The sequence below is a fragment of the Zootoca vivipara genome, chromosome 10 (genome assembly GCF_965207765.1).
Source record: "Zootoca vivipara chromosome 10, rZooViv2.hap1.1, whole genome shotgun sequence".
Lineage (NCBI taxonomy): Eukaryota > Metazoa > Chordata > Lepidosauria > Squamata > Lacertidae > Zootoca > Zootoca vivipara.
Window position 1 is genome coordinate 32540263 of NC_142593.1, and position 15775 is coordinate 32556037.

At 39.2% G+C, this 15775-nt stretch overlaps 1 protein-coding gene across 3 annotated transcripts in view; it reads left to right on the forward strand.

Annotated features, from left to right (window-relative positions):
• Positions 1 to 15775, forward strand: part of BDP1 (BDP1 general transcription factor IIIB subunit) — a 47903-nt gene that overhangs the window by 26921 nt on the left and 5207 nt on the right. The window contains exons 25-38 of one of the 3 annotated variants that reach the window (XM_035099861.3): positions 84 to 289; positions 670 to 892; positions 2289 to 2482; positions 2896 to 3283; positions 4105 to 4212; positions 5062 to 5095; positions 6282 to 6365; positions 7138 to 7453; positions 8230 to 8387; positions 8703 to 8856; positions 9349 to 9514; positions 10736 to 10787; positions 11979 to 12177; positions 13000 to 13222. In XM_035099861.3, the coding sequence (XP_034955752.2) occupies positions 84 to 289; positions 670 to 892; positions 2289 to 2482; positions 2896 to 3283; positions 4105 to 4212; positions 5062 to 5095; positions 6282 to 6365; positions 7138 to 7453; positions 8230 to 8387; positions 8703 to 8856; positions 9349 to 9514; positions 10736 to 10787; positions 11979 to 12177; positions 13000 to 13222 (2505 nt within the window). The remainder of the gene's footprint in view (positions 1 to 83; positions 290 to 669; positions 893 to 2288; positions 2483 to 2895; positions 3284 to 4104; positions 4213 to 5061; positions 5096 to 6281; positions 6366 to 7137; positions 7454 to 8229; positions 8388 to 8702; positions 8857 to 9348; positions 9515 to 10735; positions 10788 to 11978; positions 12178 to 12999; positions 13223 to 15775) is intronic. The other 2 variants (XM_088653278.1, XM_035099862.3) reach the window with 2 other exon arrangements.

The following is a 15775-nucleotide window of genomic DNA, read 5'->3' on the forward strand; positions in this document are numbered from 1 at the left end:
GTCAAGGGGTTGAGCACTATGTTGTTAGGGTTATGTTTTCTCTGTTAGTAAACTGACAAGCATATGTGTTCTAAAAAATCAAGGATAATGTCAATGTCCAGGCATCCCTTGGTGATCTGGAGAAAAAAGAAGTGTCAGAATCCAGTGAAGCCCCATCATCCGAAAGGTATATTGATCAGCAGAAAATTGATTGTCCTGAGAAGCCACAGGGATGTGAACTTCCAAAAGACCAAAAAGAAATGTTTGTTTCTAAAGATGTTGAAGGAAAGTGTCTGGATCCTTCAGAAAGGTAAAATAGTTTTCAATAAGTTAAGTGTGTTACTTTGAGAACCCAAGTCTTTATATCAAGTGTTATTAGAACTTTCAGTGATCTCCAAGCTGAAAATAACCATGCCAGAGGGGTGGGGTTGGGGTTTTGTTTCTACTTTTTCTCACTACCACAAATTTATTGGGTTCATGTGGAGGAGCTAAGAAGGAGCTAAGATTGGTACTGGGTTTTTAAAGGAAAAAATATTAATATGGTCTAGAGACTCTAGACAATAAAAGGTAGATATACCCACGCGCGCGCGCACACACACACACACACACACACACACACACACTCTTTCAGGAGTAACTAAACACTGGAATGATCTAATTGTTTTGCTGTTGCTTTTTCTTTTTGGTCAGTGATATCTCTGGCACTCAGGAAGGGAGTCTTTCAAAAAGCACAAAATCCACACAGCTGTTGAGGGGTCCTCTTCAGAAGCCAAAACCAAACCTAGCCCAAGCAGCTAAAAAGAAAAAAGCCTCTTCAAAAGGAGAAGTCAGCATCAAAGAAAAAACTGGAAGCAGTACACAAAGCAACACAACCCCAAGTGACAGCAAATCTGGGGAAATACCCACATTAATGGTGAGCCCTGATCATGTTTTGATTTAAATGGTTTTGACAATATTGGATTTTCATAAACAAGCTAGTTGTCAGTGGTGTATTAAGATAGGGGGGGCGTGCCGCCCTGGGTGGCAGGCTGGGCGGGGGGCAGCAGGCTGGACGGGGCTGACCTTCGACGGCTGCCGCACGACGCAGTTGCCGCCATCGAGGACTTAAGCCCCAATGCGAGTGAGACTGCCTCACTCCATGGCTTGCTCGCAGGGTTTGCTGTGGCGCCGCCCGTAGGCCTGCGTGCGCATGCGTCATGCATCATGACGCATGCATCGTGATGTGCGTTGCATGTGCACGACGGACGCCCCGTCCCCCCCGGCTGGGTGCCTTCGGGTTTGCCGCCCCGAGCAGCCAGAAGGCTAGCGATGCTGCTGCTGGTTGTTGAACTGCTTTTATGCTGTCTGAAATCACCTGCAGCAGCATGGGAACAGCAATGAAATCCTAGGATGAGTGGAAAGCACCCAATCATGCAAAGGGTGTTTTTTTCTGATTTCGAATGATTCCCTTCCCTCCGCACCCACCAGATGCAGTGGCCTGTGTCACAGTGAACCCTTTGGAGGGGTTTTCAGGGGACACATAGAGCTGCACCAGGAAGGAGAAGCCAGGAAATCCTCGAGGTGTATGTGTTTTTGTTTTAGCAGATCTTATTCTCAGGTTCAAAGTCCTTGAAATTGCCTCCCGTTTTCTTTTTTAAGGTTCCTTTGGCAATAAGATACACAACATTAAGATTTTGTAGCGTTCTCTCTCCGTTTCTTTCTCATTAATTAGTTTTATTAAAGTGGTAGCCTCACTGGCCTGGTGTTCAGCTTTTAAACCACAGCTAAGCTTAACTGTAGTTTAAAGTTACGTGCAAAAGAGGTCACTCTGTGGACCTAGCACAGGCATCCCCAAACTGCGGCCCTCCAGATGTTTTGGCCTACAACTCCCATGATTCCTAGCTAAGAGGACCAGTGGTCAGGGATGATGGGAATTGTAGTCCAAAACATCTGGAGGGCCGAAGTCTGGGGATATCTGACCTAGCACACTATCCACTTCATTACCAAAATTAGTAATGGACTACAGATATAAATCAACAAGTATAACCTGGTTTTTTTCCCCCTGTAGCTGTTAAAACAGCCACCTTTAGTGTCAGTGTGGAAAGCCACGATATAATTTAGATAATAAATTTGACATTTTAAAAAGAAAGACAATTATTTCAACATTTTTAGATAAAACTGAACAGTTTTTCAGTTTTACCTGAATGTTAAAGAAGCTGGTTGTCTGCTGCTTTTGTTTAAAGCTGAATGTGAAAGGAGGGGTAGGAGATCTGAAAGGACACAGAAGAGTTTAACGTATTAAATTTGGCACAATTTTGTATTGTTTCCAGCACAATTCCGCATCATCTTCTGAATCAAGACAAAGAAATCATATAGATAGTATTGAGATGATGTCCCCAACAGGACACGGGCACTCTGGAAAATGTGATTCTTCAGAACAGTCCCCTTGGAGTGGAAGTCAAATCAAGAAAGAAACCTCTAAGGCCCATTCAGTCCAGGAGAGAGCATCTGAAAGAATAAAAGGGTAAAGTTACTCTTTGAACTTTATTCTTTAAATCAGGCACCCCCAAACTTGGCCCTCCAGATTTTTGGGACTACAACTCCCATCATCCCTAGCTAACAGGACCAGTGGTCAGGGATGATGGGAATTGTAGTCCCAAAATATCTGGAGGTGCCTATTTTGGGGGTGCCTGTTTTAAATGGAAACGTGGGATATAAATGCTTCTATGAATAAGTAAAACTTGAACATTTAGTCTATATTGATAATGTAAATGCAGGCCCCTAAGGAAAAACATGTTAGCAAAAGTTTTGTATCTGTTTAAAAAAGAGTTGATTGCTATCTTTTTTCATCACAGAAGAAACATAAGTATGCACCCTGGCTTTTCCACCTGTTACAATGAAATCTTCTTAACAAAATGTCTTTTTATACTTATTTAGAAAACAAGTGAGAAGGACAGTGAAACAGAGGAAAAACATAAGTGGATCAATAACGTCTTTCACTTCTGAATGTGAGAATGACCTTAGTGAAAAGGGTAAACACTACCAAAAGGGGAAACCAAATGTTGGTAGAGGCAGAGGTTCAAAACCAGTCCTTCGCAAGAATGCTAAAAAGGAATATGGGAATTCAAAGGTTAACCTGGTGACTCTTAGGGCTTCTTCTCAGCAAGAGGATGATGATGATGATGATGATGGGGATGACTTTGAGCCAGACTATGAAGTTGAATGCTTTTCACCAGAGGAAGTAAACAAAGCTCCAGTGTTTGTTCCTAAAGGGCTTCGATCTCCAAATCCAGTTCCTGTTCAGATTGAGGAAACAATGGAAGAGGTATGACTGAAACACCTGTAAAGTGGGGGTAAGGAACCGGTGCCCCTCCAGATGTTGGACCCCAACACCCATATGGCCTAGCCAGCATGGGCAGTGGTCAGGAATTATGGGATTTTCAGTCTCATAACATCTGGAAAGCTATAATTGCATCATGCCTGCTGTAAAGAGATGACTGCAGATGTGCCAGTTCAGTGTGTCTCTCTGATTGGCCATACTTACAAATAGCTGCTCAGCATCCTTTAAGCTAAAGCAGAAAATAGAAGGTCTTAGACATTTTATTGTCAAGTATGAAAGAACAGCTAATGGAGAAGAGTTGATAGATCATTTTGCCATGACAAAGATGGTCTACATTATACAATATGGGGCCGATTGCTTGACATGACTTTAGTTTTTTTGGCCCCCGTCATAGTCTGTGACATAGAATTCTTTCCATGTGTTACCTTACTGGCAATCTGATGACTTGTTCTTAAGAAAGTTATTTCTTCAACATTTCATTTGATGTTATCTGTCCATTCCTTCCGTGGCCCCCTCCCCCATTAGCAATTGTTCATCTAAATATTCCTATTCCTAAGAGTGCATGCATACTTAAGTCCCATTGAGGTTTTGCTTATGCCTCTTTTAGGAATAATTGCATTTTGAGAATTGTGAAACACATAGCACTTTGACTGCATCTGAAAATATATCATACCGTCACTTTTGTTATATTTAACTGTGCAGATAGCAGTTACAATGCACACAGGACATTTCTTAGATCCCTTTTCAGGATGTGTTTGGTTTTGGGGAACTGCTAAACTGAATTGGTATGCTTCCTTGTCCAACAGCTTGAGATATATGAGAATGTTGCGGATGAGCCATTTCTGCATCACGAACTGAATGTAGATGCTCAGCCTGTGATTCAGAGAGAGAAAGGATTGTATTCCTCACAAAATGTAAGTATTTTGATTTCCCCCTTTATGCAATATCATTAAATGCATTTAAAACTTATTTTCTCTAGCATAATTCAGTTCTTGTTACTTTAGGACAGTTAACGTATGATTTGCATGAATAGGGAGAAAGGCTAGCGAAGATATTACACTTTTGTGATGCCAGTTGAATAATCCCCACTCCCTTAAGCAAGATGAGAAGCAAATGTTTTAGGGAGTGGCAATACTGATTAAGGAACTGAGTTATTTTTAGCAGTGTATTCATCTATTCAGATAATGCATGTAGCACACCATTCCAGTATGGCATGATAACAGGCAATCCTGTAGGAATGTGGAGCCTTGTTGTTTGTGCTGAGGTAGGCCTTATTTGCTCTTCCTCCTGGTGTGACTTGGCTCTTCCTGTTTCCCCGCAAGGTGTCCACGTGGCTTAAATGAGCTATAGTATGGCTGATGATGTCATTTGAATATGGATCATGGTTTGCGTGTTTCAAACAAACCATGCACCGGGTTCATTTAAACAAAAATGAAATACATGAAACATGAAATAAACATTAAATGAACCTTGTGCATGGTTTGTTTGAAACAAGCAAACTATGATCCAGATTTGAACAACACAACAAGCCAAAATATGGTTTGAGTTGTGTGGGGAGTGTAGATCCATGTGGTAATAGGGGAGCAAGTTCATGATTAAAACACGTTTTATGACAAAATGTGGCTTATGATATGCCAGCCAAGGTGTTATTGTCACTATGCATGCAAAGTGAAAAAGCAAACTGATCTGTAGAATTTAATTTAATTGGAGGGGGGGAAGGATTCAGAACTACAGTCGTTAACTTGTGTTTCTTTTTATCTAAGGCGGTTGCACAAGAAGATCAAGAAAAGAAAGCAGGTAAATGGTGCAAGTTGTTGACACTGAACAACTGAATAGTCACTTAAAGAAACTTGTAGTCATGAAATTCTTATGGGTTTGATTTTCATCCTTTTCCTTTTGGGCCATGTCTTCTAGCAGGAACTGTCTTACTATTGATTGATATAAGCCACTGGGAGCCTTGCTTTGAGTGAAGCGAAGGGTAAAAATACTACAGTGGTACCTTGATTCTCAAACTTAATCTGTTCTGGAAGTCCGTTCCAAAACCAAAGCGTTCCAAAACCAAGGCGCGCTTTCTCATAGAAAGTAATGCAAAATGGATTAATCTGTTACAGACTTTTAAAAACAACCCCTAAAACAGCAATTTAACATGAATTTTATTATCTAACGAGACAATTGATCCATAATATAAAAGAAATAAACTATGTACTGCAGCCCCACAATCAATCAATCAGTAGCTGAACTGGGTTCCACACAGTCACAAAAAAGCCTCAAAAACAGACAGACCTCAGTGTAACACTCAAATCAGAAGCGTAACACTCAAATCGGAAGTGTGGCCCTCAAATTGGAAGTGTAACACTCAAAACGGAGCACGTTCGGCTTCTGAAAAGAGTTCACAAACTAGAACACTTACTTCCGGGTTTGCAGTGTTTGAGTTCCAAGTTATTTGAGTACCAAGGCGTTTGAGAACCAAGGTACCACTGTATAGATAAATAAATGTACCATTGAGACCAAGTTAAATTTGTGAATTTTATTAATACTGGTCTTTACAAAAAAAAAGTTTTAAAAGAGGAGATCCTCAAGTCTCTCATTCACTAAATAAAGAAATAACTACTCAGGCTGCAGTCCCACAGACAAGCCTTGCTGGCTGGGTTCTGACAAGAAATGTACGCCAAAAACATGTGGAGGCCACCAGGTTGGCAAATGCTGCTATAGACACTTACCTGGGAGTAAGCTCCATTGAAAACAACAATACTTACTTCTGAGTAGAAAGCATATCAGATTGCATTGTAAAACAAGAATTTTGAAACCACTTTCATGGTTTGTAAATGAGGGGTGCTGAATGATGCATGTGTCAGAAACTGCTTTTAATGCCTAGAATGATCCAAAAGCAATTAGCTGTTTTTAAGACAAGCATACGTAGTTTGGGTGTATTGGAGAAATAAAATTTGATTTTGGTGGTTTTTGTTTGGTAAACTTTTTTCAGGGATTAGTGATGGAAGTACTGAAGCAGCCATGACTTTACTTGCTATGAGAGATCCAGCATTCCAGTTAAACATTGGAATCCAAGGTATGGTCACTATCACCATATAGCACTTTAGTATAGCAATAGGACAATGAATTCTGTGTTGTTTTTATTCTATTCTAGCATTGTGATTATTTAGGAGGGTGGAAATCCACAGGGCCGTCTCAAGCCGGTTGGGTGCCCTGGCGCGGAGATCGCTCCGGCGCCCCCGCCCTGGTGGGCGGGTGCAGCACCCTCCTGCTGGCCCGGCGTCCTGGCACCCTGCGCCACCAAGACTACCCCTAGAGCCAGGCCTGGAAATCCAGGTCATCCACTTGTCAGCCAGGATATATTTTATGGATTCTATACTGACAGTAGTAGGTTCTTATTTCCAGGAGGTCTGTTCCATTTTTTCTTTTTAAATCTACTTTTTATTAAAACAAAGAGAAAGGATGTGATATGTGTTGGATGGAATGCTTTTATTGAATAAGTGAAACACGAAACTTACACTTGGGGACCATTTTACATTATTTACGCTAGTCACACATTACATTACAGTCTTTTGTCCACTAAAAATGCCTGAAGGATGCCCATCAGATCTGGACTAAGAAGTATCTAGTAAACCCTAAACATAATTTTAGGTACTCTTCGATTTAGAAGGCATTCAAAATGCAGTGGTGTAATTTAATGAAATTTAGACATGAAAAATAAATCATTTGCTTAGGATTTCAGACTTAATCTTTATATTGTCCTAACTGAAATTGCACAGTATAAATGTTTTGTTATACATAAATTAAGAATTTAATTATTGTCAACTTTTTCTTTTTGTGGAAAAAAGAACAAAAAATTCAGGAGTTTCCCAGTAAAGATGAAATGAATGTTACTGATAGCTTCCCAAATGAGTGTCACGAAGAGCAAAGCATAGTCCATTGTCATATGCAACATCCTGCCCCTTCAGAAAATGAATCGCTTTCTTCAGTCAATGCAAACGTAACTGCTGCAGAGAATCATATTGTTGAACCATCAGGCTTGGAGGTTTACTTACAGGAAGCAACTAATGTGTCACTTTCAAAAAATACAAATGAAGCTGCTGCACAGCATTGCAGTACATCGGTTTTGGAAGCATGCTCAGAGGAAACAACTAGAATCAGCAGGTTTGCATCTTTCTCTTTAAAAATCTGATTGTGTTAGCTAGGAATCCCTCTCATTCTTTAGGTTGTAAGAAGTTTTACCATGATAGCATGATATCACCTAGCTCTTCTCCGTTTTAACTTGATCTTTTCAAGCCATCCCATGTAAATATAGGTAAATAGACAACATAGGTGTATAGTGTTATACACCATCTTCAGTCTATGCTTTGTAGGACTTGGTCACTCTCTCTGAAGCTGCCCAAACACATTAGGACATATAATTGTGCTTGCCATGTGGTGGTGAAGACAGCAAAGAAGACAATACTTTGCTGCATTTGCCACATCCTCAAGGGGTCGGCCGGCATTTTTGTGCTCTGTATCCAAATATTAGTTACCCCAGATTCCCCTTTAACAAACTGTGATTAGTTTGAGTGGTTGACAGGGCACTTGGGGGATAAAGCCACTTGACTTTGTAGCGACTTGGATGCCGCTATTATGGCAAATTTGGTCAAGGTGTCCAGTGCCACATCTGGCCAAGTGTTATGGAATTGTGGCCTGATGATGTGGTCAAAATTCTTGCACTAATGTGTCCAACCACATGCCCTCTGTACCTCTGCCCTTCTTGTCTAGTTAAAGCTAGTTGAAGCGGGGTGGTTGGTTGCGTTCAAGGTGTTTGAACTGTCACAGAAATTCTTATGCCTTTTCCAGATTGGTTGCATAGCTAGCTAAGATTTTGACTATTTCTGTCAGACAAATGTTAAAATTAAGGGTGCTCAGTGGTGGTTTCTGTTTCTCTGCAGTGATTTACTATCATTCAAAGGAGATAAATCATCCAAACAAGCAAGATGTAGATTTCCTAAGCCTAAACCAAATCTTAACAGAAGTCTGAGGCTGAGCAAGAATGCTTCTCAAAAATATATTGATTTGTGTGTTGAACAATCTGAAGAACTCCAGAATGGTAAGTTTTTGGTTCTTGTGTTTAAAGCATTTAGTTATCAGGACTTTACGAATCCTTTACCCTGAACAGAAATTGTACTCTGTGCTTGTGGGGATGTTTTCTGAGAATATCTGATTTTATTTTTCGTAAATTTCAAACTTCTGGTCCCCAAGTGTGCATCCAGACCTGTATGTATGGTACCTGTGTCTGTCTGTTCATCCTTCCAGCTGGGGATTAGGTGATGTGATGCCCTGTCAGTGTTGTAACCTCATCCAAAATAGTATATATTTATTCTGCAAACTATACTGAGTGGTGTTTTAATGTCTAAAATAATAGAAAAGAAGGTGTCAGACAATGCAATAGAAGAGCAGAAAGTTGAACTGGAAAAGAATCTCAAATTGAATGAGCTAACTAAAAGCAGCTCTGTAGAGAAACATAATCTACAGCTTCCAAGTTCTGGTCCTGCCATGCAGAAAGACAACATAGAAAGGTAATAACACTAATAATTTTCACAAGCTTTTGGCATCTCTCTTAGATATCTTGAGCTGCTGTATGCGAAATATATAGTAAATTGTGTTTTATAGAATAGGAGCATATCCAGTATATAGTTGACTAGAATTATGGGAAAATATGGAACTGCACATTTACTGGTTTTATATTTAAAGAGGATTTCATTTTTTAGAGAAAAGAAAGGGAAATAGCACCCTGCATACTTAATATTTAATTGTTAAGCCACATCATCTCACCCAAGTAACTTTTGAGATTTGAGAATAATAAAACATCTTTAAGATGCTTGAGGAAGACACTTTAAGACATTGCATTTTTTATTAGCTGAACTTACCTATGGAACGGTTAATAGTACTTTTAATCACTTTGACAAAATGACTGTAAACCTGACATTATTTGTTTCAAAGCTATGCAGCATGAAAACATTTAACTGATAAGCATTTTATGAAGTGAAACTGGCTTAATTTTTCCAAAGCGACAACACAGCGAGAGAGACTTGGGAAGTTGCATCTCTGTTAACTGCTTCAGAAGTTTCTCCAGAAGCAGACCCTCCTGAACCACCCGGTGGTTGCAGCACAAATATTAGTGCCCAAGTTTCTGCTCCTACTGAACACCAGTTGTTGGCAATTAAACCTGCACAGGTATTTATTTTTTATAACTAAAACTGCTACCTTATGGGGGAGAATAAAAGGAGGAAGCTGTTTCAAGCGCGCGCGCACACACACACACAACCGTTATAAATAGAAGCCATTCTGAATACAGTAGTACATTCCGAGTGTTCCTGATACAGTTATTGCACAATCAACACCCCTGCTTATATGTACATTGTTTGTCTACGTCTCAATCATGGCCCTGGCCCTCATTCTCAGGAGGAGCTGGCCAATCCAAAGACTGCTACTGGCTGAGGAACTGGACTGGACTGACCCTTCAAGAGAGACTGTTTTTTGAACAAGCGGAGGTAGGGCTTGAGGGGGTGGACTAGAGACTGTGTGTCATAAGGCCTCAGGTCACCTCTCAGCCTTTATTAGAGCACGTTAGTCACTTAGGACTATCTGTGACACTGCAGTCGTCTTGCTGCCTTGTGGGTTCCTTACGGGAACCAGGACGGTATTCTTTCCCCCTACTAGATCTCTTTTTCCACAAATGGTTTCTGCATCCCTGTTTGTTGCTGAACTGTATTTTCTATATTTTTTTTTTAAAAGTTGCTTTGAATTTGGGAGCTTGATCAATCTTTTTTTTTTTATTTGTCTTTAATGGTCTTAACACAAAAGGCATGTCAGACTGCTCTTCTGACAAGCATTTAAACTAACTTTTGTTGTAAATGTGCAGTGAAACTGTAGGAAAATGTCATCTGTGAAGCAGCCTCAAGCTCTGTGGGTTTGGATGAACACTTCAGTAATTAGAATAATTGAAGGAATTAATTTTCTTTGAGTTAATGAGCAATCTTTTCTGTGAGTCACTTCAGGCAAAGATTGTGCTATAGGCCAAAGTTGTTCATTACCATGTAGTTACAAGGTAAATTTATAAGCAATATTTTATTTCCTAATAGTACGTTTCCTGTCAAATATTCTTTCTTTTGGGTTACAACTTTTGCCAAGTCTCTTTCCTTTATTTTTAGTGATGTTCTTTCAAAGGAGGAGATCATGTTTATTTATTTTAAAATGGATTTTTACTCCACTCTTCTAAAACATTTTTGCCAGGTGGCTTGGCAGAGGGGAACAACATGGATAAAAATATGTACCGGTATTCATTTTAAAGCAGTTATCAAGAATTTTTCATTGCTTTATTTTCCCCTTTATCTTCTGAGCATTAGTGTTATTTGGCAAGCTTGTTGATTTTTATTGTGATTTTTTAATTGCCAGACTGAAGCAGCCAAGTGTTCCAGTATTTCATCCACTGCAGAGATGACTGCAGGTACATTTTACACTGTTTTATGATCACATATTTGCTGCTGTAGGGAACTAGCTTCACGTAAACATTTGTTATGCATTCATCATTTACAAGTTAGATTAAAAAGAAGAAGAGATATATGCAAATGCGGATCACCATAACCTCCCCCCCCCCAGCAACTAGGTATCATTAAGGTGTCTAAGACTGAAGCATGTATACATCAATGCTTTGGTGAGGATTGAAGAGTTTTACGTTTGAAACACTTTTATGACCAGTTCTGACTAATTTTATTGCTTATATATGGCTGGGGCATGGGACTGCAGCTTGCTGACTCTGCCTTTAGGCCTGCTTGATGGCCACACTTGGCATCTCCCTTATATACCATGCATTCTTGAAAAATCCAGTTTGTAGAATTCAAGTTGTGCTGTCAAATTCCTAGTTTTATGTGGGATGTTGATCACTCAGTTTGAGTCTATGTGCATGGAATGTTTTGCTACGAGACGCTATGCAAACAGTATTTCCACATGTGGAGTTTCAGTGGGATAGGCACTTGAAATGGCCTGTAGCAATCCTGCTTTCCCTACTACTGTACATGTAGCAATAAAATTAATTAGAACTAGTTCTTCAACATTGTACAGAAGGCTTCTTTGCGTTTGCTTCTGTGAACACAAAAGATACAAAGAAAACAGCTATTTTGGTAAATAAAGCTAATGTTTATACTAATAAGCTGTCAGGAATGTTTTTATAAATGTAAGGTGAGGCATAAATATTTAAGGAATAAAAATTGGAGTTGGCACATTATACAATTTATAATGTAGTCTAATTATATATGATTTTAAAAGATATATGGATTCCATTTGTTTGGCTATATCTCTAATATGTGTTACAGTTGCCACTGCTTACATACAAAAAGGGAAGTTGTACATGGCATTATCAATCGTATATCAAGGCTGGCTGCAGGGGGCAGAGAAAGGAAAGATCTGTTGTGGAAGTTTCCCATCTGTTTGAACACCATTGGATACAACCCAGGGTTGTATTCATTATGTAGCTGAGCATGGAACAACCTTAATCTCTTCTTACAGCACTTGCATATCACTTTACTTGTGAAAATAAATAAAAAAATTCTGCAAGGGTTTTTGAATAGAGTAACAGCATGCAGAACAATGTTATTTTATATATTATTAATCTTTTATTTGCCCCACATATGTATCTTAGTAGTTAGTGCTGGAGTTGAAGAATATCCGAAGGGAGAGGAGCCAACCTTCATTTTAACATTGGTGGAAATCACCGTTGGATCAGAGAATTGCAGTGACGGATCCGGTTCGCTACAACAAACGTCCGAACAGCTGCTTCCAGCACCAGTTTTTTTTACCCCAGACAATCTGAACTCCACAGAAGTGGCAAGAGAAGATAAGTAAGTAACATTATCTTTTAATATGAACTGATGTTCTTTTGTTGGGTGTACTTAAGACTGGAGACGATAGTGCCCTTATATGAGTGTGCAGCTCCCAGAGAATTGGCCAAAATGGGAATATAGCCCTCTGGCTGAAAAAAATTAGTTGTGCCTGATTTAAAGGGATATTATGGAAGAGAATTTGCCCTTTTAACAAATGAAAGTTTTGAGAGGATTCTCCTTGTGGGAACATGAAGTAGGCTCTATGTTTCCCCTCTTTTTGTGGGCAGTCAAGTTATTCATGATAAAACTATTAGAACGGCCAGCTGATTAGAACTGTACCTTGTCAAAGGACAAAATGTCTTCTTGTGAGCCCAATGCAAGGAGCGACTTTCAGGAAAAGAGTAGTTTTTACTGCTCTTTCCTAAGCAGGATGTATTAAGGATGTATTCTTAGTTTTAGATTTTGATCTATGTCAAAACTGTTTTCCATTCGGTTGCGTATTTTTTGATGTGGTTTATGTATTGTTTGTGACTTTTGTAATTGTGTTATTGCTGTATTGTTTTGATATTCAATTGGAAGCCGCCCAGAGTGGTTGGGGAGACTCAGCCAGATGGGCGGGGTACAAATAAAAAATTATTATTATTATTATTATTATAAGCATACAGTAGTTACTTGGACTGTAGTCCCATTGGTCTAAGTGAAACCTCTACCAAGTATAGGAAGCAAGCATTGCTTTCAAAGGGCATTAAATTATTGCTATTAATGAGAGTTTTAATTTGAATTACATTTACATTGAATTAAATAACAGTTCCACAACTTTTGCATGGCAACTTTGTACAGCTTTGGCTCCGTAACAGCTGCTGTTGAAGAAAATGCTGTCTCTTTGGACAACACTGCGAGGGCAGAAGAATTGCTGGAAGCCTCGTTGGAACAGTTTGCAGAGCTTGGTTCAACCTCTTGGCGGAATCTGAAAAGGCATGCTGAGGCCCTTGAAGAAAGTGGGAATGCCCCTGAGAAGCAAAAACTGTCTTCTGTAGGGGGAAACCAGGAAAGCACCAATAAGGTCAGAGATTAATTCAGAGAATCACAAAAGTTAGAATCTTTTGGGTTCGCTGTCTGTTGCCTGAGTGAAGAAAACTTGGGAGCCTGCATGAAAAAAGGATGGGGAAAGCACTTCTAATATGTCTCAGTACTGTTTTTTGATGGCAGCAATAGAAAAGAGTCCATTTTTTTAAGAACCCTGCACTATGGTGAAGTGCTGCAATTGAAAACAACATGCTTATTTTTTTAGGATGTTCTGATTTTTAACTGCTTTCTTATGCACAATAGTCCATTCCATTTTGAGAAATGTATTTATTTAGGGTATTTATTATAAAGAAGAAATCTAAAATTAACAAATGTTTTATACCACTCATTTGAGAACTTTGATAACAGGTGTTAAAGAATTTGGCTATTGAGTTGAGAATTAGTTTCCATTGTATTTATATTTTGTGGTTGTTTAATTTGGAGAAGGGTTAGGTACGTGTATATAGGAAAACCAGTACAAAAGTTAAATGACACTATCTATTTAAACAAACAGGCAAAGTGGGCACCTTATAAATCTTTGCAGAAGCATATGACCAACCCAGGGACCTAAATATAAGGAATCTAACCAGAAAGAATCAGCAAAATAAAATCAAAATGGAAAAAACCCTGAAAGTTTCAAAAGAACACAGATTGGGACTGGCACAGTCAAGAGCATAGAAAACCAGCAACATTTGTTTAGCTTGTGCTAAAGCCAGTGTAAATTTCACCTATTTTCATCACCATTTGTGAGCAGTAAGACAGTTTCTGTGACATTTGACTAGGATTCTTGACTTTTCCAACAATTCTGAAAGAAATCTTTTCATCACAGAGTGGATTATGGGATTGTGCAAGAGGTAATACAGTGCCTCCTCATTCTAGTTTAATCTGCATTCAAACCCCATCACTGGTTTGTATACTGCAGGGGTTGCCAACTCGTGGCCCAAGGGCTGTTTCTGCTCCTGCCCCCCCCCTGCCTCTGAAAACAAGTCACTTTAAAAAGTGGTTTTCTAAAAACTTTTTTTTGGGGGGGGGAATTCTCCCATGCTCTGATGCCAAAAGGTTCTTGTGATCCAATCCAGACCGTATCAGAATTGTTCCTCTTTAAAAAATGAAAATGAAAATATTAAACTGATTTTGTAATGATTTTAAAAAATGAATTAAAACAGAGGGAAATGGCTAATGAGAAAGCATTTTTGAAGGCAGCCACGATAATTTGGTTTTAACAAAGCTCACGTCTACATTTTGGTCCCCAGAAACATGACTTGAAATTTCATCCTGAAAAGGTTAGCTACTGCTATTATATTGAGTTGTGGGATCTGCCATCTAAATTAATAATGCATAGCTGCTATTGCTGTAGTCACATTAAAGATAATAGTGGCATTTGTTATCTTTCTATTGTATTTTGTAGAGTAATTTTTGTGTGTTTTTACTATGTATTTGTATGTGGAACTGAGCTTTATTCATGTTTCAAGTTATGCTGTTTGTATGTTTCTATGGGTAAAATAAATAAAAAATATATCATAAACACATGCTGCAGATTAATTAAATAAACTTTGAGAATTTCTCTTAGGAAATTTAGTTTTGGAAATTAGGGGTCCCTACTCAATGCTGCAGCTTTACTGGCTCAAGGCGTTTAAATGTGCGCAATGGATTTTCCTTTTTCCCTTCTGTCCCCTGAGCACCATCAAAATCAGCTCTGAAGATTTGGGAGATCTTCCTGAGCAGATTTGGGGGAGATGTAGAAGAGGAGAGTAAAAGTCCTGTTGAGCCACTGGAACCCCACTGGTGCAACATTTGATTAAAAAAACCCCTAGTTTTCCACTTTATGGGTTGCACCCAATGTTGCGTGTGCCGAGTTCTAAGTGCACAGTGGAACTTCCCCTTCCTTTTGTCTCCCTGTGCACCCTCAAAATCTGCTCCAGGGGGTCCTCCAACTCTCAGGGGCAGATTTTGAGGGTGCACAGGAAAGGAAGGGAAAGTTCTGTTGGATGTGGAAGTCTGCTGTGCTAACAGAACAGCAATGTTGGACACGACCCCATGTTTAATCATTTGAGAACCAGGGAACAAACATGGGGTCGTGCCCTACATTGCTGTTCTGCTAGGACATCAGACTTCCACTTAGCTGGCACAGCAGACTTCCACTTATGCAATAGAACTTTTGCAAGACAAATTTTGTTGGATGTATAAATTTATAGCCTCCTCTCAATTTCTGCTTTAGGTACCTTGGAGTAGACGCTAGAAAAACAATTAATTGAAAACCCAAATCTAAATGGTTTTCTGGAAGCAGTGTTCAGGTTAGGAAGTACATATATGAATTAGTTCATCATGCAAAATTTTGGAAGTCCACCATTGGTATAGATGTTATCTTGAATCCCCAAATAGATGTAGTATTTTTCCATTCAAGATGGAGGATCTTGCAAACTGTTTCAACACATTTACCCTTAGCCACATATCTTAACTCACTTGTATTGAAATATATTGGGGGGCAAATAATACTAATTCAGCCTTACTTCAGGAAATGAAGTTGATGTATCATTAAAAAGTTCATGTT